Raw genomic sequence first — 23,440 nt, forward strand, 5'->3', positions numbered from 1 at the left:
TTGTTCTCAACTTTGAGAAAGTGATTCCGGATTCCTGAAAAATGCTCATCTAGATAGGTTTAGGGAAACCTTTCAAGTAAAAACAATATTAAAATAAGTTCACTATTGCCATGAATAAAGAACTTGCTTTCAACTAGCATTACAGTTGATACAGAACTGCAAAAAAATCAAGGTAAATGCTACAGGTCAAATGTAATAGCCTGCGACTTAAAGGCAAGTATAGAGATCCCAGTGATTTAGCCAAGTGATTTAGAGTCAGATTCTCTAAGCATCAAAAGTGATAAAATGTAGAGTGATAAACAGCCAGCCAATCAGCTCCTACCTGTCATGTCACAGGCTGGGTCTGAAAAATAACAGGTAGGAGCTGATTGGCTGGCTGTTTATCATTCTACATTTTATCCCTTTTGAAGCTTAGAGAATCTGGCCCCAAACCCCTTTGCTGTACAAAATTTGGGGCTAATCATTTGGATATACATCTAGACTGCAGAGGATAAGCCCCTCTTATCCACCACAGCAAGAAGCTAAAGAGAAAAGAAAAACCTTTGTCCCTTTGGTCACTGACCACTGGAGATGCTGGGCAGCTGCTGATGTAAGTGAATGCGCTCCCTGAATCAACCGGGGCATGCCTCAGTTTTTTGGACACTCCCAGAAAACATTTGGATACCACTCCCAAATGGCAACTTCCTGTCCATCGAATTGCGAAGCGATTGCGATTACATATTTTTGCTATTTTTGACTCGATATGGCCTTGTGCATGCACAGTACGATCTGTTCCATAACCAACAGGATTGCGAATTTGCGATCAACTCTGAATAACCCCCTATACACAACCCTCTATATTACGCCACCACGAATAAGGACGGGGGAACTCTTGCTTGGAAGATAATAGTCCCCTCTTTCAAACTATGTGCCCTCCATAGAGATTATTACCTAGTGATCAAAACAAAAATGGAGTCCATGGATGGGGAGAGGTCTCTACCCCCACCCCCAAACCTTGTATCCATAAAATCAGGGGCAACTATTTTAGAAACGGGATTCTATTTCAAATATTGTGTCAACTTAGGACAATGTTACCATGTACTAATGAAAACTTCCATGTATGGGGGGAGGACCCCATCACCACCATAATGGCTCCATCAACTATGTATGCACCCATATTGGAAATCCTACTCTTTCAAATGCTGTGCCAACCCCCTCTACTATAGAAAATAGATGTTTTGTGTGAGTAGGAGGAAAGTCATTACAGAATGCTCATAATTACATCTGTAAATGTCCCCTCTTTCAAATGATGTGGCTCCCTTAACAACTATTGTCTTGTGATCAATCACCAGACCATATCGACCAGCATACAGAACAAAATAGTTTTTCATAGATGAGTGATGGCACATTTGTCCCCATCTCCCCCATGCTGGCCACACAAATATGAGTAACCGGTCTTCAAAAAGGGGAGTCGCCTTTTACAAACAATGAGCCCTCTTAGTTAATTGTTTGCTGGTGATAACCAGCCGATAACTGAAAAAAATAAGTGCAAAAAAATAGAAATCTAAAGCCTATACCCACCACCCCCATCTTGGGCAAAATAAGAAAAAGGTGTTCCCTCATTTAATACAGTAGGTTGTCTGGCTTATAAAATGGAATGTCTTGTTGGAATGCCATTTTTTTGTTGTTGTTAGTCTAAAAATAAACATAGTATCTTGCTTTTTACTATCTTAGAAAAAAGGATTATTGAATCACATTCAGTTTAGGTGCCCTTTTTGAAAATTAAATTTAAAAAAGTGTTAGAAAGAGTAAAAGACTAATGGTACAGTATATTTTTTTTTAAATACACTGTCTTTTGAAAAAAAAAAAAGTTTTATTGCTATGATAATGGCATATGAAGAGCAATGTCAGAAAATGGGCTCAGCAGGTGGATGAGAGAAACCTCAGCAGGGTTTTTTTGTTGGTATTTCTTTTTTTATTCAAAACCAACCGGATTTCTTTTTTAAAAACATTTATACTTAAATCTCGGCACTTGCCCATACACTGCAGCGACTTGAATTTGAACGCAGTTCTCCTTTGAGCCGCCCAGGACCTTAATGGGCAGCAGAATCGGATGCAATCAGTGCCAAGCCGGCCCGGCTCAGATGCAATCCAAGAGATTGCTTCTGCAGCAGAGGTCACTCAGAGTGTCCGGTGTGAAGTGCATGGGACCGCACATTGCATCAGCACTGCTGTCAGACACCTGCAATTTGGGTTCTGTTCTTGTGATTGAATACTGCAATCACAGGGAAATAACCCAAATTGCAGGTAAATCATCCAGTTTATGGTGGCCTTTAAACACCCTATGGGGGTGATTCAACAACACTCACTAAAGTGGTAGTTCTCTGCTTAGAGAGAGGCTTAATGCCATCCGCTGGCCAGATGAATGCCCCCCCCCCCCTACCCCCGGTGTGCTGCCGAATCCCTTGGTAACATGCAACAGGGATGTACATGATCACATCCCCTCGCATGCGGCCGAAGGGGAGAGAAATCATTCGATGATTGCCGACCATTGAATGATTTCTCTCCCCTTTGGAAATGAGAGGCAGTCTGAACTGTCTTTTATTTTCTTCGGTGTCCACCAAAAAGAGGGGGTGGGCACTGACGTCTTGCCTGCCGGCATCACCAGGAGAATTCATAAAATTCATAAAACGCTAGCCGTTCCCCTCCAGGCTCCATTTTCTGTGTGAAGCAATCTGCAGACCCTTGAAGAATTACGTAAATGCACCATTTCTACTGTACAATTATGAACAGCGCGGCTGATTTTGAGGTCGACGCTATAATGATTATTTCAGAGATAGATGATGTGTGAGAAAACTCAAGTACAGATGGGTTCTCTCATGAGAACGGCCCATCTGTATATCTCCCCCATGGAGCAATGCTCCAGTGTGCAGTCTTCCCTGCTTTTCCCATTGTGGGCCTCACCTGTAGAGAGACCTCTTTCCCAGTGGATCTCAAGTGAATAACCACCATTTATTGATTAAAATTACTTGATATGATTAAAAGAGAAATGAAGCCAAAATAAAATGTGATCAGTAAAACAGTAGCATGGGATTTGAAAACAAGAGTCCTGGCTCCCAGGCCCTGTACAAATATAGTTTCCACAAAACAAGATGGCAGCTGCTGCTAAATGCAGAGTATTATGTCCATGTGATAATTCGATCATTTATGTGAAGGCAAGTCTTAAAAATCCAAGGAAAATTTCCACTTTCCAAACTCGTCATCAGCGCTTACCATATCCAAAGATGCAGGCCGTGGCTTGCTTGTGTCTAATACTGACTCCTTTGGATGAGCGATGGGTCTGCAGGGCATTAAGGTATGCCATTGAGTATACACTTCATTGGTGAATAACACATCAGCAAGGTTAATCTGGATGCCGGCCTGCACAATGCAAGAAATAAAAACACATTTACCTCGTCTTTCTTATGTAATATGTCTGCACAGCGAAAAAAAAAAAGATCTTTTAGAGGATTTCAAGAACACAGTCCTGAGAATCGTTACACTATAATCCTTCAGGTCACCACTCTGATCAGGGCAAAAGGAATACTTTGCTTTCATTTCCTTCATCAAGAGACACACATTGATCAATAGAAACAGTATCTGGTTAAAGAAGTGATTCTTGCCCCGAACCGGAGGAAGTGCTTGTGGAAATGAAGACAGTACAGTACATTAGTACTGGCAGATTCACACAGAAATGCATTACACTGTACCATGCCCTGCTTTCCTGAGAACATTTTGCCTTACCAATGTAAGTGGGGGGCAGCACGGGCATATTTAGATGTCCTTATACCATCTAGTCTCAAATTATGACATACCTGACTGTTTAGGAAATATACTTATCACTGTTGGTAGAGAATAGGCATAACAGAGAGGGGGACCAATATCTGTACTTTTTTTAATTTATAAATCAGTTTTAAATTTAAACACAACTTTTAGTTTTGATTCTTGAAAAGAAAAAGTTAATTCTACCCTTGTACTGTCTATGCTAAAAGCATACATGTATATTGTGCTATAAAATATAGTATACCTTAATAAAATAGATATATGTGAAATGTTAATGTAAAAGCCATGAGACTGCACTGAAAATACTCAGCCCCATAATGATCTGAAACACTCACATTAAGCACACAGCCCAGCCCTCAGTTCCACTCACTTCAATAAGCAGCAATTAAATGTCACTCCCGATAACTGCTGACAATTCTGAAATGCCGCTGTGCAGTATAGTGAATAATGGTTCACTATGTTAAATGATACTTGATTATTAAGGTTATTTTCCCCGCACCTGCAGCAGTTACACGCTGACAATTTCTGAATGCTATACAGATGCATAAACCGAAATCCACTTTATGAGTAATCGATTTCAAGGATTTTTTACGATGGATAGAGTGAGAACACAAGGTGAGCGGAACTCGTCATTTACCAAGCATTCCTCCCGATGGGTCCTCCCGGCTGAGCATACATCCACTCGCAGAGTCTTCTGCTGCAGACCGCTGTGTGAGATGGACACTCGGAACAGCTCATTAAATAATATTGTCTCTGTAGCAGGGTACACTTTGGTCCGAAACAGGCAGCTGTGGTCATTTGAAGATGGAAGAACGGCAACCCGGACATACCTGCATGTAAACGCATAATCATTAAATGACATATGGATTAAATCAGCCAATGCCGCACGCTTACAAATGTGAGCATTCCGCCGATCCACTTCAACATAACTGGTATTGAATACTAATGCAAGAATGTAAATCTATTATCATTTAATGTGCAAGTGATACTTCACGTCAAACTACATGATTAACTAATCATTGTAATAATAAATGCAAAAAACAATGTTACAGTATGAACTTAACGCAATACACTTCAATGTCATATATACGGAACTCGGCACACTTCTCTTTGAATTATAAATATACTAGTATTTTCCTCCTAAAACAAAGCTCTCATAAAGCTGGGTATTGTGACAGGACTCTGTGACGAGGTGCCTGTATAAGTAACAGTGGCAGGAACAGGACAGTAGTGAGGACCTAGGCGGGTCTATCATTTGTGGTGGAGGGAAGTACAATATAGGGGTGTATGAAGGAGCATAGATACTGTAGGTATTACACATGGACAACTGTGACACACATCATTGTTGTTAGTCTCTCATAGACAAGTATGTTCTCAACTGGTCCACACAGACCATTTTTTCCCCAGGCTGTTGGAGGGGCCCCTGGGCCCACGGCCCCTCCCTTGCTGCAGAGGCCGGGCAGTGGGAATGGAGAGCAGAGGCTGCTGCAGATGCGCAGCCTCTCTCTCCCCCTCAGCACACGCTGCTCAGTGCAGTGTGCTGAGCGGGGGAGAGGCAGCTGCAGCAGCCTGTGCGCTTGCACACAGCCCGCACCCTATGCTATTTTTTTTTACAGGGGTCGTCCGATTAAACCCATCTTCGGACTTAGATTGTCCCTTAAGATGATAAGGTAGTGTGCAAAGTTTGAAGATGATTAGTTAAAGTGTTCGAGAGTTATCATGGAACATCCATACACGCACCATTTAATTATACTTATGTAGATTTTATATTACTAATTTATTAGGATTATTCTCACTTTTAAAAATGCTTTACTCCTTTATAATATAAAAAGGGTTTACAAATACTGGAACAGTGGTTCTCAAACTTGGCACTCAATACCCCACACAGGTCACCCGGCAGGAGCATCATCAAGTGTCACATTTGAAAATAATCCACAGGTGACCTGGAAAACGTGAACTGCGTGATGTCCTGAGGACCGAATTTGAGAACCTGTGTTCTAAAATATTTTTGTATCTATTCTGTAACGGTTGTATAGATTCTGTATGGAAAGCAACAGAGTAATTGTTTTCAATACTTTCTGAGAGTGCAAGATTTCTGGATGTTTGTATATCAATCTATCTAAAAGCTATATCAGGTCTGATGTCATGTGGGCAGGGCTGCGGTATGTGTGAGGTCTGATAGGTTGTGGGGAGATTTAGGGAAATATGGAGAGGTCTGAAGGGTAAGAGGGGTGAATCGGTACCATGAAGAGATCTTCAAGGCTTGCACCTTCTCTGGATACCAGGCGTCACTACTACACCTCTGCATCCACCAAGCCTTTGGGGGGTTCATGGAACTGAGGAGGTGAGGTGAGGTGCGGTGCCCTGCTTTTTTCATTTGTACAGCAGCTGTTGCATTGAAAGTGGGGCATACACACGGTTCGATTTGGACACATTTTCGATTTGATTTTGCTTCTAGAAGCAAAATTGAATTGAAATCAAACATTGTTAACTGCTTTCGATCTAGTTTCGATCCTGGTGCACGGCCCCGTGGCACTGGGATCGAAAGCAGAAATAGACTTGCCTGGCTTCAATTTGGAGGATCGACTGCAGGTACGTGCTGCTCTATGCAGCATCAACCCTCCCTCCTCCCACCGCCCACCCTCCCTCCTGTTTGATTCCGGCAACCCACCAGGTCCCGGCAGCCGTCGATATCGATTCGGTATCGACAGCTACTGGAATCAAACCGTGTGTATGCCCCTTAATATATATATATATATATATATATATATATATATATATATATATATATATATAGAGAGTGTGTTTGTTATATAAAAATATTTTTATAAAAAAAATTTTTTCTATGTTTAGATCACGTGTCCTGTCTTCCTCCTGTGATGCGCGGCGCTGCCGGAAGCGCGTGACGTCACCGTTAGACGCTGCGGGGAAGGACGCCGTGCCACACACGCGGGAACCCGGGCTATTTAGGTAAGTTGTCTTTTTTGTATCCTTGTTCTTGGCACCTTGATAAAGTGGCATCGATAGCCACGAAACGTTGGTATTAACCCTGCCTTGTGTGATTCTTTGCGAGTGCCGCCACCCCCTCTACATTGCTATATTGCCAGTACCCTGGAGTACTGTGCTCAGGAGGGCACCGCCGCTTACCTACAGCTACCCAGTTTGGAGTTCCGCCACACCCGCTACTACATTTGGATACAGACTTCTGTCTCTATCAGGCCGGCACCCACTGCAGCGTCTTCTTGCCGAACCCTGGTCCCCCTCTTGGATCGGTCACGTGCACCAGCACCTCTTTCACTGGAGGTTTTTATCTGTTTGTCTTTATTCACTGTGGAGCTGATACAGTCGACACAGTCACGCTGTGGCTTTTTGCTACAACAGTGCATCCAATAGCGATATGGATACTACAAGTGATTTCACCCTTTCTACCTCCACATCTCAGACACGGGTTGAATTAACTCATGGAGCCACTCATAGTTATTCTGACACCGATTATGATAGGGTGCTATTCAAGGAGGATATGTTGTCTTCCAGTGGCACCCCTGAAAAGACTCAACTGTATCACGATTGGCTAAATCTGAAACGTAAAGAAATTGACTATCATTACCATGGTGTTACCCTTTCCGACTATGTGCGTGAGAAGAAAATTCCTCGCGGTTTCAGGGTTAAAAATGTCCCTACTATTGGACGCTTCAATATACAGTTTTGCAAGACTTGGACATCTATTTTAAATAAGTGTTCATTCGACCTAATGGTCGCTGTTATTGAAGAAGTCTCCCGCGAACTCATTACTATTCGTGATAAAATTTCCACCTTTGAAGCCCAACATAAAGGGTTCCTGGTAGAGGATACAACCACAAATTGGCTGGAGAAAATGTCGACACAACTTGACACATATAAAAAAGATCTTATTCAATATAAAAGAAATAAGAAAGTCACTGTCGACACTGACTACCAGAAACACCAAGTCTATCCCTGGCTTACCGGCGGCGATTTCTCCCACCGTCCTTTCAAAAAACGCCAGTATATGCGCTCGTCCAGACGAGGTGGTGTCGACACTGGATCATCTAGAGACAAACAGTCCTCTAACAGCGACGCTGAAAGACCTGGCATGAGCTCAGGTTCATACCCTTTAGGAGCTCGCTCCAAAGTTCGGCCACCCCACGCCCCCGACAATTTACCCGTAGGGGCGGGCAATGCAAAAGGGCGCAGAGAAAAAACACGATTCCAGCCCAAACGATATCCCAAGATTTGATCTTTAACCTTTCAGATAGACCACTACAACCCATTGAACTTCAGGTCCTCTCTAAAGGCCTGAGCTTTGTGCCATCATCTAAAGTGGACCCCTTTACCATCAAGGTCGAGCAATTCAAACTTCACCGACAATTAACATTGCGTGAATTTTTTCAAAATAAATCGATTTCTGACTCTTTTACTAGCTCCCTTCAGCATCTTCCACCCAGCCTTAAAAAGAAATCCTCTTTTGAACCAGTATCGCTGAACCATTCTATTAAAACCTACAGCAGGATGTTGGAACACGATACAACTGCCTTAATTTCTGGCCCTCCACCCCGCCACTCTAATTTTTCTCCTGCCGAGTGGAAAGCGTTAAAATCATTAAGCAGCGATCCTTCAATCTCTATTCGACCAGCCGATAAAGGCGGAGCCACGGTGGTTTTGAATATGTCTGACTATGTATCTGAAGCTAATCGCCAGCTACTGGACACTACTACCTATTTACCTTTGGACAAAGATCCCACTGTGTTATACAAGGCTGAACTGGATTCTATTCTCACCAACGCTGTTAACGATGATATCATCACTGTGTCCACTAAGCAGGCCCTTATTACACCTTTTCCAGTGATTCCGTTACTTTATTTGCTCCCCAAGGTGCACAAGACCCTGGTCAACCCCCCGGGCAGACCCATTATCTCTGCCCGTGGTTCGTTGTACCAGGGTATCTCTGTGTACCTTGACCATTTTCTGCAACCATGTGTCCAGAACACACCCACGTATCTTAAAGATACTAATGCATTGCTCACCAAGCTTAATGAGATTGGTCCTACACCTTCCGGTTGTTCTCTTTGTACAATTGACGTGGTGAGCCTGTACACGTGCATCCCCCACCAAGCTGGTCTCGATGCCGTGTGCAGGCTCATCACCGATAATCCCTTGTACAAGGGTCCTCCAATTTCTTTTTTTTTTGCAGTTATTAAATTTAACGCTTACACGTAATTATTTTATGTTTAATGGCAAATTTTTTGTACAACAACAAGGGTGTGCGATGGGGTCCTCTGTGGCCCCTTCGCTAGCTAACTCATACATGTTCATTATTGATCAGGCCTTGTTTACCAACAATCCTCTAACCGCTGACCATCTACTACTTTATACACGCTATATAGACGACCTACTTGTGGTATGGTCAGGTGATATAGCAGTTCTAAAATCCATCATTAATATGCACAATGCATCTCCTTCACCTACTAAATTTACCTTTACCATTGATTGTAACGAAGTCCACTATTTGGACGTTAACATCAAGCTGGTTGACAATGTTATTGTCACCTCGCTTCATGTCAAGAGCACGGACCGAAACACCACACTTTTGGCCTCCAGCCATCACCCGGTCCCTCTCAAGAGGGGATTGCCTTTTTCCCAGATGCTCCGGGTTCGCCGCATTGTCAGTGATCCCTTGGAGCTGGAACAGACCCTTGACACTATGATAAATAAATCTTTGCAACGGGGCTATGCTCACATTGACTTGTCTCAGGCGAAGGCTAAAGTCCTGTCACTTTCTCGTGAGCAGGTACTTACGCCTTCTCCCATCCGTAAACAGAATACCAAAGAAAACAGGCTAATATGGGTTAATTCCTTTCATGATAAAAGCAACCAGATTCGACAGGTATCTAAAAAATATTGGCCCATCATTACCTCTGATCCATCCCTTCCTGACCTTAAGAACAAAACCCTGATGAGCGCGTACAAACGCGGTAAAAACCTTAAGGATTATTTAGTCAAAAATAATATCTGTTATCCACCTCCTCGGGAACCCACATTTTTGGGAAGCCCAAAACCCGGTTGTTATCGTTGTTGCGGGTGTACTACCTGCAGCTATATGATACCCGGCAATACATTTTTTCATTCTTCCTCAGGAAAGAAATTTTTTATTAGACACCGTGTGAGCTGCCACTCCAAATTCGTCATATACCTTTTGAGTTGTCCCTGCGGCCGACAGTATGTCGGCAAGACCGACAGGGCTTTCAAGGAGCGTGCTGCAGCTCACAGATCCAACATCAAAATTGCTCTTGCTGCTGGCCATGGTGAACACCCTGTTAGCAAACATTTTGTTGATGCACGTCATTCTCTAACCTCACTTTGCTACAGGATTATTGATCATGTACCTCCTTTGGCCCGCGGAGGTGACCGCTCTCTTATTCTTTTACAGACAGAGTGCCGTTGGATTTTTTTGCTTAATACACTTGCACCACGCGGGCTAAACGAGAACCTTGGCTTAACATGTTTTCTGTAAGATTTGTTGCCATCATTCATACATTATTATCATTTTCTCATTTAGTATATATAGCAGTGCCGTTACTATATTTTCCTATGTAGTATGTACAACAATGCAGTTGTTATATATGCTTAATCGCTGTGTTTCCTATGCTATTTAACTGATGCCCTTTTTTTTAGCTTCAATGTGTAGGCATATTTGTTGCCCTTTTTACGATAGACGCTGTCTTTTCTGTATCCAGACACATTATGCACATCTTTTTTGTCCTCTTTTTTTGTATGTACACTTTTTTATTGTTTACATTTTTTCTATGTTTAGATCACGTGTCCTGTCTTCCTCCTGTGATGCGCGGCGCTGCCGGAAGCGCGCGACGTCACCGTTAGACGCTGCGGGGAAGGACGCCGTGCCACACACGCGGGAACCCGGGCTATTTAGGTAAGTTGTCTTTTTTGTATCCTTGTTCTTGGCACTTTGATAAAGTGGCATCGATAGCCACGAAACGTTGGTATTAACCCTGCCTTGTGTGATTCTTTGCGAGTGCCGCCACCCCCTCTACATTGCTATATTGCCAGTACCCTGGAGTACTGTGCTCAGGAGGGCACCGCCGCTTACCTACAGCTGCCCAGTTTGGAGTTCCGCCACACCCGCTACTATATATATATATATATATATATATATATATATATATATATATATATATATATATATATATATATATATATATATATATATATATATAGAGTGTGTTTGTTATATAAAAATATTTCTGTTTTAGAGAGATAAAGGACCCCCTCCCCCTCCTTTAGAATCCAGAGTTAGCCCATGACACTGTAGCTACAAAAATACCACGTTGCAGTTAGGGGAGGTATCTGGGTACTTCAATTCAGCTGAGAAGAGATGTAGTATCCAAAAAACCAGAAGAGAGCAGACCAACAGAGCTGAGCTTTCCTCCTTCCCTGGTGTGAATTGAGGCTTATTTGCTCTTTACGACCAAACCTACCACTGTGTCCCCATGTGCCTCTGCACCAACACCACTACTACTCTGTATGTATCCACATCTCTCTCATCTTTACATGTCTGCATCATCCCTTGCCACCACCTTTTAAGTATGTATTTCAGTCCCTTCCTCGCCCTTCTTTTGTTTGTATCTGCTTCTATTCTCCTATTAACTCATCTGCAGTGGTGGCAATATAGGGGGATGAGTACCAATTACCCGAACCCAGGTTGTTGAAATATATCATGTATAAATGATATTTCTTATAGCATATTACTGTATTATGCATTGTGGCATAAAAGCAGCAACAGCCCATCACAAACCAGTCTGATACATCTTTTACAGAGCAATTCTCTTTCAGGTAAAAAAACACAGAGAATTGGTTATAAATGGGCATGTGATTTTCTGTTACTATTACTTATATATGCTTGAAAGTACTTCCGAGACTCTTTAATCCCAAAGGAAAAAAAAGCGTATAAAGCTGCAATCAGGAAAGGCAATACTGAGATGAAAGAGATAAATCAGACATCAACCATAACAGCAGTCTCCATTGTATATGCTTTCTACCCTTTCAACTTGGATATCCAGTGCCATACAAAGCACTTAGTACTTGAGAGGAATTTTTTTTCTTCAACTCCATTCATGAAGGGAACTCTCTTCCTCGTCTCCTGAAGGTTGCTGAAGTAGTCACAGTGAACCTACGGTGCCTCTAGTCACACTGTGCATTGAACGATCCATAAATCAGATTATTAACTTTTTGTGTTCGCGGCGCTCTGTAAATCCACTGACTGATTCCATTTCATCATATTGCGTGATCGAGTGACAAAGAAATGAGCGTGATTTGCGCAAATCTGCGGGTTTCAGTGAATTGTTTTTTACCAGTTACAAACCGACAGATATATTAAAAAGGCAAAATTGGCAGAATACAGGTTTTGAAACGCAACGTTTATCTGGATTTTTCAGTGATTCAAAATTCTTGGATTGAATGAACCGAGAGTTCCCAAATTGCCACCAAACAAAAACCATCCTAAAAACAATAGGGTGGGTTCTGGCCAGTGAGATTGTTCAGACCGCAAGTCCAGTGGCGTAAGTGCAGGAGCCCGGTGGCAGATGACTCCATTGCCTCCCAGAGTTCTGCCTCTGCGCAAGTCCAACCATACCACTTGGTGGCCAGAGCATAATAAAGCTGCAAATTATATATATGTATTAAGTAGTCACTAATTAATACTTAATTAAGGGGTTCAAATCAATGAAGTTATATATTTATGAGGCACAATTATTTTATGTATTTATTACTGGCGTCAAATTAATACAATTTTTACATATTTATTATACAGACAATAGAACATTAAAGAAAAATAACAGAACAATATAATTTGTAGATTGAATAAAGGGGAAAATAATAGGTTACTATAATAATAATAATAATAATAATAGGCACTACAAGTGACTATTAAGCATGTGTCTCATTAATTAGTTACTGCGGGTAAGGTTACCATAATTAATTTAAATCCATATATTTTAAATGCCGCTAGTTCGGTCTCATCAGATGGAGGTTCTTGGATATTAAATCGCCTGTGATTTATCCCTCTAATATCTCTTTAACACCGCAAAAATAACCCGGGCCATGTAGAATATCCCGGGTCCAGCAACCTGGACCAGGATTAAAGCAGTGTCATTCCCTGGTCGGACCAGGCTGAATGGGTAACCCGGGTGGTTCACTTCACTACCATGAGGAAGGCAGCAGCGTCCGCTCAATGCAGTCTCCTCTCCCACCTGATGCGCCGCCGCTCCCCCCCCCCAAGATGAGGTCAGCAACCCGGGTCATTGTGAGCAGTAAACGGCGCAAATGCAGGGTTACTCCCGGGACGGACCCATGTCCAAATCTCAAGTTGCAATGATGCAATCCTGCTGCAAATTGCAGGTTATTTCTATCTTACACAGTTATTTAGACCTGATCACAAGGTTGCAAATTTGAATGCCGGGTGGTAATTGAAGGACTGCATGTGTACGGCTTGTAGTAAGCATGCGCGAATCCTGCTATTTTTGTTATTATCGCTGGTGGTACTCAGAATGATTCACCTGAAGCCGGCTTTGGAGGCAGTAACCGTCCATTTTCTGGGAGTGTATCGCATAAAACAGGCATGCCCATGTGTGAAGCAGGGAACAGTATCGCCAAAATGAGTTAGTGAAAACTCCCCCCTCCAGCGATCCCAGTTAAAGCGCATAGCTCATCAGCATAGTGCTGATGCGCTAACCATATCTCTTCCTGGCGATCTAACTGGGCATGTGCGCTCATCTTACTACTCACACAAGATCCTCTATGCAGCGTGGACCTGCCACTGCCAGGGACACCTGAGTGCCATTGGAGAAGCCAGGGGTATCTCCAGGTAAATACCAGGGAATGGGGGGAGGGAGGAGTCAGTCGCACAGGAAAATAAGATTTTAATGTTAATAGGACCCTCAGTATGGTATTATTGATTTCCAATAATAATTTCGGGAGGGTGTGCTACCACTGGACACGGCGGAGAATTCCTTGGTATCTCCCGGTAAGCTGGCTCTCAGACGTTATACGCCATTATCATGTGGCCTTACACTGGGCTATTAAGCCCAAACATATATGTTATTGCTTATGGGATGGGTTTGGGAATGTGGTGCCCCTGTGTTGGTAGGGCTGGTCTGCTCCAGGTTAGCACACCCATACACTTTATTAACTGTTATTTTGATTAATATGTAGTTATTTTCTCACTCAGTGTGCAATTGGGATACAAAATGGTTTTTTTTTTTTCCTAGACAGAATTACCCCTCCTTTTTGGCACCTGAATGACACACCTCTGATTGAGCAGCTTACCAACAAAAGTGGACTGCCAAGGACAGTGCTGTCCCTGATGCGGTGAATGGGCAACAACACCTGCAGCTGCTGAAATTGCATATTGGCATGCTACTGTATCTTGTAGCGGCCCTGTCACCTTGCAAACAACCCTACTTTCATACGTGTGTGAAAAGCGGTATCAGGACACATAACACTGCTTATATTGCTTCTCCCCATAACAAACCTTCATACATATACCCCAATGTACCAGTCAAAGAACTTCGAACATTTTTCATATACAGCCTGTAACATGACAGGTAGGAGCTGATTGGCTGGTGCTTTATTTGCGTCCATTTTATCTCTCTGCAAGGCTTAGTACTTCGTGCCCAAGTGATATGGATGTAATAAGTACGTTCTGTAGACTTAATAATAGTGTTCTATACGCACCTATTAAATGTATCTAAGGAGTTTAATTCAAACACATATATGCCATCTCAGGGGGATTAATAAAGCTCATCAAGTAATATACAGCCATTATAGCAGAGGGCCAAACACAAGTGTTGTGGGCCTAATTGTCTGGCACATGGGAAGAAAGCAACGGAGAACAGAGATGGTCTTAGGGCAATACATGCATGAGGCTTCTATAATTCTACTTACACTGTGGAACCGTACTGGACCCTGGAGAGATGGTTTCTGGCCTCCCCAATTATTATCACAAAGCTGGAATTTCCTGAATCATATCTAAAAGAAATCAAACAATTTTTTTAAAGTTATACTGAAATAAAGAGACTATTTAAAGGAATAGGAAAAGCTTCTGGGTGCTGGTCTCTTTTGATGCATTTGGAAACACAAGTGAATGTGCCCAGTGTATAGTATTATTTGCATAATTCATCTCCATTTTGCTATGCATGTGTGGTATAACAGAGCTACAGAAAATAGACAGTTAATAGGTTGACTGTGTCTAAGGTCGATAGGTACAAAAACTCAACATGAAAATGGCAAAAAAAAAAAAAAGTTGGCACAAATTTGTTTTCATTGACCAAAATGTGTCTACTTCACAGTTTGTGACCATGAGTAGTGGAAACGTAGACCCTTGTGGCCCTGCTTCACTCACTGCGCACTGGGCAGGGTGGCTTGCTCTGCTGCCACAAGTTACTATCCCCAATCATTCCCAATCATAATAGTGGAGCAATAGTTTTTTTTTGTTTTTTTAATGCGTCAACAATTGTCATGCCAACCTTTTGACCCATAACCATAGTCAACCACATGGGTCAAATTAAACACGGTCTCTCAACTGACTGGAACCCATTGTGGGGGTTTTCAGTTTTTTTTCTGCAGACATTATTATTTGCTTTATACATACCAGAAAGCATAGCTCAGCAATGAAGTGGTTAAGCAAATCAAACTCAAATAGGTGGTGCTTACCTCAGAATTAATTGAACTTCAGCTGTCCCAAGTACTGGATAATCTTCATTAAATGCAACATCTTCACAAGGCCTGGCAGAGAGAGATAGAAACCTCTACAGTTATTCAGAAACGGAAAATGAGGATCTTTTCCTCTATTCTAACTGTAACTTTAATCTGTAACATATCCTGACAGCAATTGTAATTGGGCGTGACAGGGCTAGATGGGACCTATAGTGTGGCATTAAAGAAGAGTATTCATTATTTAACATTTATTTCTCAGTTTGTTCTATCATTATTCTTGGGGTGGGGGATTTTGTTATGGTAATGGTGAGGGCAGGCGTCCCTGCATACATTCAATAAGGATACCAGCCATGTGCTGTTTGCCAAGGGCTGTTGGCATTTTGGTGGGAGTGTGATACCCCTGGCTTCCAGAGAAGCAGATAGACTACGAAATAAACCTTCCATTGATGCTGTGGGTCTGGGCCACTAAATCTCTGCTGAATTACGCAAAGGGCCTGCAGCAAAGTTTCAGCATTGTGTTAGAAAGACAATGTGCAGACATAGTGGCAGCACTGAGGACCAGAGGAGGATCCATGGTTGCTGAAAGTGAGCTGTGTGGAGTAAGGGAGGTGTCCCTATTGTAAATGAGCTGCAATATATTTATATAATGAATACAGACAGCTAACAGACTAAGGTTAGTAATCTGTACAGAGTGAGAGCGAGAGAGTGCGAGAGAGAGAGAGAGAGAGAGAGAGAGAGGGAGAGAGAGAGAGGGAGAGAGAGAGAGGGAGAGAGAGAGAGGGAGAGAGAGAGAGGGAGAGAGAGAGAGGGAGAGAGAGAGAGGGAGAGAGAGAGGGAGAGGGAGAGGAAGAGAGATTAAATTCCAATGACCGCTCCGAAAAGTGGCTAAACACATCTAAAGTTCTTATTTGGGACGGCTTAAAGCAGGCATGTCCAACGTTGGCCCTCCAGATGTTGTGAAACTACACATCCCAGCATGCTTTGCCACAGTTTTGCTATTAGAGAATGCTAAAACTATTGCAAAGCATGCTGGGATGTGTAGTTTCACAACATCTGGAGGGCCAACGTTGGACATGACTGGCTTAAAGTCTGTGTTGGTAAAGGGTTGTGGGAAGAAGAAGAAATGCACTAATTGAAATAGAATATTTTATTTATATCATTGATAATTCCCCATAAATATTAAATAATACTGAAGGATGACAGGTATGCACAATTGACTGAATTCAGTAATTTCTGCAGAATATATAAAGAAACTGTTTGGCCTAGGGTTGTAGCAAAAAATATGCTGCTAATGTAGGACGCTGTGTAGCTGATGTGATGTATTACTAATCACACACTGGCCCTTATTCAGATCTGATCGCAGCACAAATTTGTTCTCAAATTGGGCGAAACCATGTGCACTGCAGGTGCATGTATTAAAAGGGGCATGGAAACTAGGGACTCAAAAGTAATTATGCCTCTGTACAAATCATTGGTTAGACCGCAGCTCGAATACGCAGTGCAGTTCTGGGCCCCGCACTATAAAAAGGACATCATAGAATTAGAAAAAATCCAAAGAAGAGCAACAAAGCTGATTAGGGGAATGGAGAATTTAAACTATGAGGAAAGATTAAACAATTTTGGATTATTTACACTAGAGAAAAGACGTTTAAGGGGGGATATGCTCAACATGTATAAATATATTTGGGGCCAATATAAGGAACTATCAAACACCCTTTTTTCTACTAGAAAGGAATCTAGGACGCGAGGGCACGAGTTTAGATTAGAAGAAAAAAGATTTTGTTCATCTATAAGAAAAATTTTCTTTACAGTCATAGCAGTCAAACTTTGGAACTCTCTTCCTGGAGAAGTGGTGTCAGCAGACACTATAAATATGTTTAAAATAAGGTTGGATAAACATTTATTGGTTAAAAACATCCATGGGTACGAATAAGTATCAAAATCTGTCTTTAAAATATCATAACATACTATACAATAAGGGATAAGCTACTATATACATAGGTTGAACTAGATGGGCGCAAGTCTTTATTCAGCGTGTCCCAGTCAGGTGGAGCGCCTCTCCGCTGGCGATCGCCAGCGGGGACATTTTGGCAATCCCTGGTGCTGGCTGAGAGGCACTCCATCTGTAGGAGCTGATTGGCTGGCTGTTTATCACTTTTTGAAGCTTGATACATCTGGCCCATATAGAAAGGGATACCATGTAGGTAAAAGGGCCCCCTTTTTGAGAAGTTTTGCAAGTATACAGGGAGAGAGAGTAGAAGAAATACAGCAGCAACTACGTAGTTTGCAGTGAGAGCATCATGAGTAACCAGTGAAAAAGTTAAAGGTCGGCATAAAGTATCGATCATGTCCGATGAAAGGTCCCTGGATTATATCCCTTTCACACCAGCCTAAATTCCCGGGTTGGGTCCGGGAACAACCCGGGACTAGCTCTGGTGTGAAATGTTCCAGGGACAAATTCCCGGGTTAATTTGCCAGCAATTCAACCCTGCTAGGTAGCAGGGTTGCTCCCGGGTCCTTCCAGGGTTACTGGCTGGTGTGAAAGGTGCAGGGACATGTCCCTATTTCCCGTGTTGCCTCTGCTAGTGCTGATTTGCTAGCAGGGCAAATTCCTGTTGTGGTGGACTCTCACAGACATGCCCAGAGGCAGCATACAGCGTGCAGGGAGACAGTGTGCATGTTCTTTGGCACCACAGACCCCAGAAGTTCATTTTAACCCCTGAAAGCCTGCAATGTGTGCCATGTCTTGGACAAATGAGGAGGTGAGAGAGCTTTAACTTTTTCACTGATGGTCTCTTCAACCTACAGCCTATGGTTACTCATGTAGGGTTATGTAGAGGGGAAGATGCTTTTATATGCCTTTTAATTTGTTTTATACAAGTAAACAAATGCTGAAACACTACAAATGTTTTGTGTCTTAATTATTAATAATCAATAATCTAATGTGAGCCTTTCAGACCGCAAATGCCGTGTCGCATACGGGATTAGGACACGGGTCCCATCCCCAGAGCAACACGGCAATGCGGTCTGAAAGTTCCGACACGGCATATTGCCGAGTCGGTGACGTCACATTGGGCGGTGTTGGGCGGCGGCGCGTCATCGGGGGCTCGGGAGGAGGCAGTACTTGGAGCTGACAGTGCTGCCTCCTCCATACTGTGAACGGGACACGGGTCGCTCGACCCAGGCACCCGTTCACACTGCACTTGACACGGGTCATAGCCGTGTTCAACCCTGGTCATTACCATACACCTTACTATTCCTACTGGCCCATATACTGGTAGATTGTCACATTGGCAATCCTTACCCTCCCTAGTTGTTCTCCATACTTTTCAACGTGTACTTACAGTTGCCGCCTAATTATGCTTGTATCCCTATTGAGAAATGACATCAGTAATTCACTTTTACAACAACCCCTGGGGTGAAATGTAATAGGATGAGAGAATCAGAAAGTGAGAAATTTGGTTAGAAATCTCCAGTTTTTAAAAGTGGCAATCATTTACACTGCAAAATCACACTGGTTTCGCAGTGTAAATGGTTGCAGCTTTAATAAAACTGAAGATTTCTAACCAAATCTCTCACTTTCTGATTCTCTCACCCTATTACATTTCAACCCTGGTTTTCTTCTATATTTTTAGGTGTAGAAAAATTATCAAAGTCTAAGATCAGTGCATATTATTTTCTAGTTAAAGGTAAAATGATGACAGAAAGATAATTGATTGATGGAATAATTAATCAATCAATATGGTTTTGCCTTTGAGGACCATGGAACAGTAGTAGTATTATGAGCGGTAAGAGAGTAACTTGAGCATATAAACAGAGAGATATACAGTGAGTATGGTGTGGCATAATACTTACGGTTTAATGCATGCCTCATATACACCACTGTCCCCAGCCACAGACTCATCTGACACTGCCGCAGAAACACAAGCTGCCTTCTCCTCCTGGAGATCACCCACTGATTTCCTGGCAAAACCATCTTGAGAGACAGAAATACAAAAAATATAAATAAAATGCAGTAAGTCTGTTGAGACTTTAATTAAGACACTTTAAGGTCCTACAAAGTTATAATTTATTTCTAATTCTTTAGAACCAGGAAGAATGAGCCATCCTTCCTCTCAATTTAAATGTTGAGAAATTGTTTTAAGAATCAACAAAAACATTTATAATGCTATCTGTGACAAGTGTAGGAGAAAAGAGATTCCAAACTAGATTTTTGTAGAAACTTAGGGCTCGAATCAGAATGGATCGCTGATCTGCAAATTTGCAGCCGCCCAGACAAAGTGAAAAACCGCCTTATGTAAATCTGCAAGTGGATTGCGTAAATTTCGCAATATGCTATCCTGCCGCACATCCATATGCAATTCAGTCACCGTCAAATGATTTTACCAGTCTGTGCAAATGTGAGTAAGTCTGACCATTCCACAATTCTGCAACAGAGACAGGCTGATCGAGGCCAGTGCTGATGTCCAACACCCTCCCTTAAAACCCCTTAATTTTTTCTGAAATACCCTGAAAATGGATGGATACCACCCCCGAATGGCAACTTCCTGTCGTCATATTGCAAAAGGAATGCGAGTAGATATTTTTGCAATTTTTGTAACTACAGATTGAGTCTCCTTTATCCCTGTATTCCAAAAACCGAAATATTCCGAAAACCGTGTTTCTATTATATATATATTTTTTTTTTTGTCCCCCTCCCTGTTGTCCTTTTTTCATACTTACCTTGTCTCCCGGCGTCCGCGGCCATCGGAATCCTCTTCAGCAGCATCCCTGTTCCCAAGGATGCAATGTGCGGGCACGCAGCACCTGCGCAATGTACCCCTGGGACCAGCGATGCCGGTGAAGAGGATTCACCATGCCACCATGGATGGCAGGGGACACTGTAGACGTCGGGGGAACCATCGCGGGACCAGATAAGTATGAAAAAAAATATATTCCAAAACCCCGCAAAAATCCCTTATCCAAAATACCCGTGGTCCCAAGCATCTCGGATAAAGGATACTCAACCTGTATTTGGAGTTGTGCATGTGCACTACAAACCTGCATAGTCTTTCCATAATTGATAGGATTGCAAATTCACACAATAGCGAACAACTCTGAATAAACCCCTAAAGACCTTACACTGCCTTCTCCCTCCCAAATATCTGATTTGAAGTTGCATTATTAACCTCCTAATGTAAAAGCACAAATCACTTTGAACCATCCAATGGATTATAATTTTCTACATCTTATTATTCCTATTATGACCGATATTCTATTAGCAGCGGTGCTTCACTGCTGATTTTTAGTCTATTAGCCCTGATACAGGCATCCCTCTTCGAAACACCCGCTGCTATCGGGGATTATACTTGAATACCTGATAACTAGCCCTTAGGACCTGCGATAATATGTGGAATCCCCAATCTCATATGTTTTCATCCAATAAAATCAGCCTATAAAAACTATTAGATACCACGATAATGATCACCGGTCATTAATCACATCTGAATGTTTTTATCGGTCAATGTTGCATCGGGGATAATAGGATATGCCCATCTATGTGCATATATGAAGATAGACTAAACATATTAATAATACATCCAGTAGTCACAGCATACACAGTAGTCGCAGCATACACACACGCAAATATATATATATATATATATATATGTTTCACAAACTCACTGATAGAACCTAAGTTACAGTAGGTCGCATTGGCTGTACCATTGTAGAGAGAGGGGAATAAGGGTAGCTAATGTTCAAGTTACTGGTTCGTACTCCTGCAGTTTTACAGTGTCAGGGTTTTTAAAAGACGAAAACTATTTTTGTTTAAATTTTTTTTTTCCATTCATTTTTTTATGCATTATTGTTTTTCTGTAAAGAATTCTGCTTACTATAGTAATACTGTAAAACATTGCTATGTATTCAAAACCTTGATGAATCATGTTTTAAAGCTTTCTAACATAAAAAATCTGCATTTTGTAGGCTTGATATGATTTATTTTACAGCTTTCAATAAAAGTTTTTACGGCTTATTGAAATTAAGGGGTGATTCTGGTTGACTCGCAGCTTTGCAAGTCCCTTTAATGACGCCCGCACAATGTTCCAACCCCACTTTCTGGTGTGTTAGATCTGCGGCTTTCCTGTACGTGAAGTGGCCATGGAAATGTGCCCGTGACACAGGTGCCGGGGCCAGCATTGATGTCAGCTGCCGCCCCCGGGACCCGCGTCATGGGCGCATTTCCATGGGAATGCTCCCATCGTTTTCATGGGAACACCCATGAAACACTTGGTGCTCCCATGGGCGAGACTCTTTGGCACCGCCACCCCCCGCCCTGCTAGGTGCAACTGGGGTAGCGAATAAGCAATTTTCCATGCCCACTCGCACCAAGCGGCTGCACATGCGCGTAAATGTTTGTGCGCAGTCGCTAAACATTGCTCTCCTGTGCGAACGCACAGGAGAGAAGGTCAATCAGAATAAGTTCATATTACTAAGTAGTCCTACAGCTGTACCCACGCTCATCCTTGCCACAATCTGGCCACTCTCAAAGTAGTCAAATTTTGGGCAGACATTCAAAATTTTATGTATTATTTATAAATCATGTTTAACAAAATTTGTAAACAAAGTAGCATAATAACATTTAACACGTATTATTATTTTAGAAGTGTTCAGAGCAAAGCAACTTCCTTTTAAATTTCCCTTTACACCAATATGAGGGAAAATCATTTCAGTTGAAAAACGAGATGATAAAGGTAAAAAAAGAAGAAAAAAAACTCCCTGTTGGTAACAGCTACACTTATCACAAAAACCCTTTATTATCCCTATAACTGTATTCCACCATGAGCTGCACCTCGTAACTTTTCATCTGTAACCCATATTCACAGGCTGGACCCCTGCAGTGTGCCAAACGTCTTCATTTAAAGACACATTCTGAAGTTCCATGAGGGGCTTTCATCCACGACTGAGAACGTGTGTTGAAATGCACTGTGCTCCCTTCTGAGAGCATCCCTTACATCTTGTTAAGATGTTTAAAGTTCTGTGGCTTTAGATAGTGGATTTGATTGCTGAATGTCTTTCTCTAAGATATTACAGAAGAATGCTGATTTTCCTCCCTTTTAATGATAAAGGTGCTTTTTATATTTCCCCGTGTGATAGGGTGAAGGTGGTGACATGATTTATTGATTACCCCTAGGAATATCCACATGCGCTCTGAAACTCTGGCAATGACAAACGACACTCTGGAAGGACTCCATAGTCACTGTGACTTGCATCCTACCGGCAATGAGTCTATGTTAATGGCGTGGAAGGAGAACGCAGACTTACGTTGTAAAAGAGCGACGAATCGGACTAAGGGCCTGATTCAGATGCGATCGTTTAAGCGATGTGCAGCGCAGCTCTTGATGGTGCTGAAACTGCACACGTGCAGGACCGCATACCAAAACTGTGAACACCTCTGTCTGAGTGACGGGCAGAGAGGCATTTGCAGGGAGGGACAGAAGTGTGACAGCTGGTGAAATATTCCCATTGAACTGTGACCCCATTGCAGTTTGAGGTGATCACAAATGTAGGCAGGGCATGGGATACACCTTCTCATGCATTTGCATTAAGGATCTGCGAGCAGCTTAGCATATGTGATCCTTACTGAACTAGGATCTAATTTTAAGTGTGCACATGACAATTTAACCCATCCATGTATGAATTTGCCACATTGAGTTATGCAACCTACTGTTTTCACAGAACGTGCTACAAACAATTCTAGCAAATTCAGTTGTGTATAAACACATGTAAAATTCAGTTACATGGGCCGCAGGGCCTGCATCATGACCTGTCCATACAGCCAGGTACATTACTGTTCTGACAAAGAATAGGTGACATTAGGGAAATGGAAGCAACTTGTTGTACATGAGAAGGCGAT

The 23,440-nt window shown here is 42.3% G+C and overlaps 1 protein-coding gene across 1 annotated transcript in view; it reads right to left on the bottom strand.

Annotated features, from left to right (window-relative positions):
• The window catches only part of WWC2 (WW and C2 domain containing 2), a 190,367-nt gene that overhangs the window by 16,346 nt on the left and 150,581 nt on the right, over window positions 1-23,440 (bottom strand). Inside the window, exons 12-16 of the mRNA XM_083170703.1 lie at window positions 19,402-19,522; window positions 15,544-15,615; window positions 14,776-14,859; window positions 4,439-4,631; window positions 3,253-3,399 (exon numbers count right to left, since the gene is read on the bottom strand). Of these exons, the coding sequence (XP_083026829.1) occupies window positions 3,253-3,399; window positions 4,439-4,631; window positions 14,776-14,859; window positions 15,544-15,615; window positions 19,402-19,522 (617 nt within the window). The remainder of the gene's footprint in view (window positions 1-3,252; window positions 3,400-4,438; window positions 4,632-14,775; window positions 14,860-15,543; window positions 15,616-19,401; window positions 19,523-23,440) is intronic.

This window comes from Crinia signifera, chromosome 1, assembly GCF_055691185.1.
Source record: "Crinia signifera chromosome 1, ASM5569118v1, whole genome shotgun sequence".
Lineage (NCBI taxonomy): Eukaryota > Metazoa > Chordata > Amphibia > Anura > Myobatrachidae > Crinia > Crinia signifera.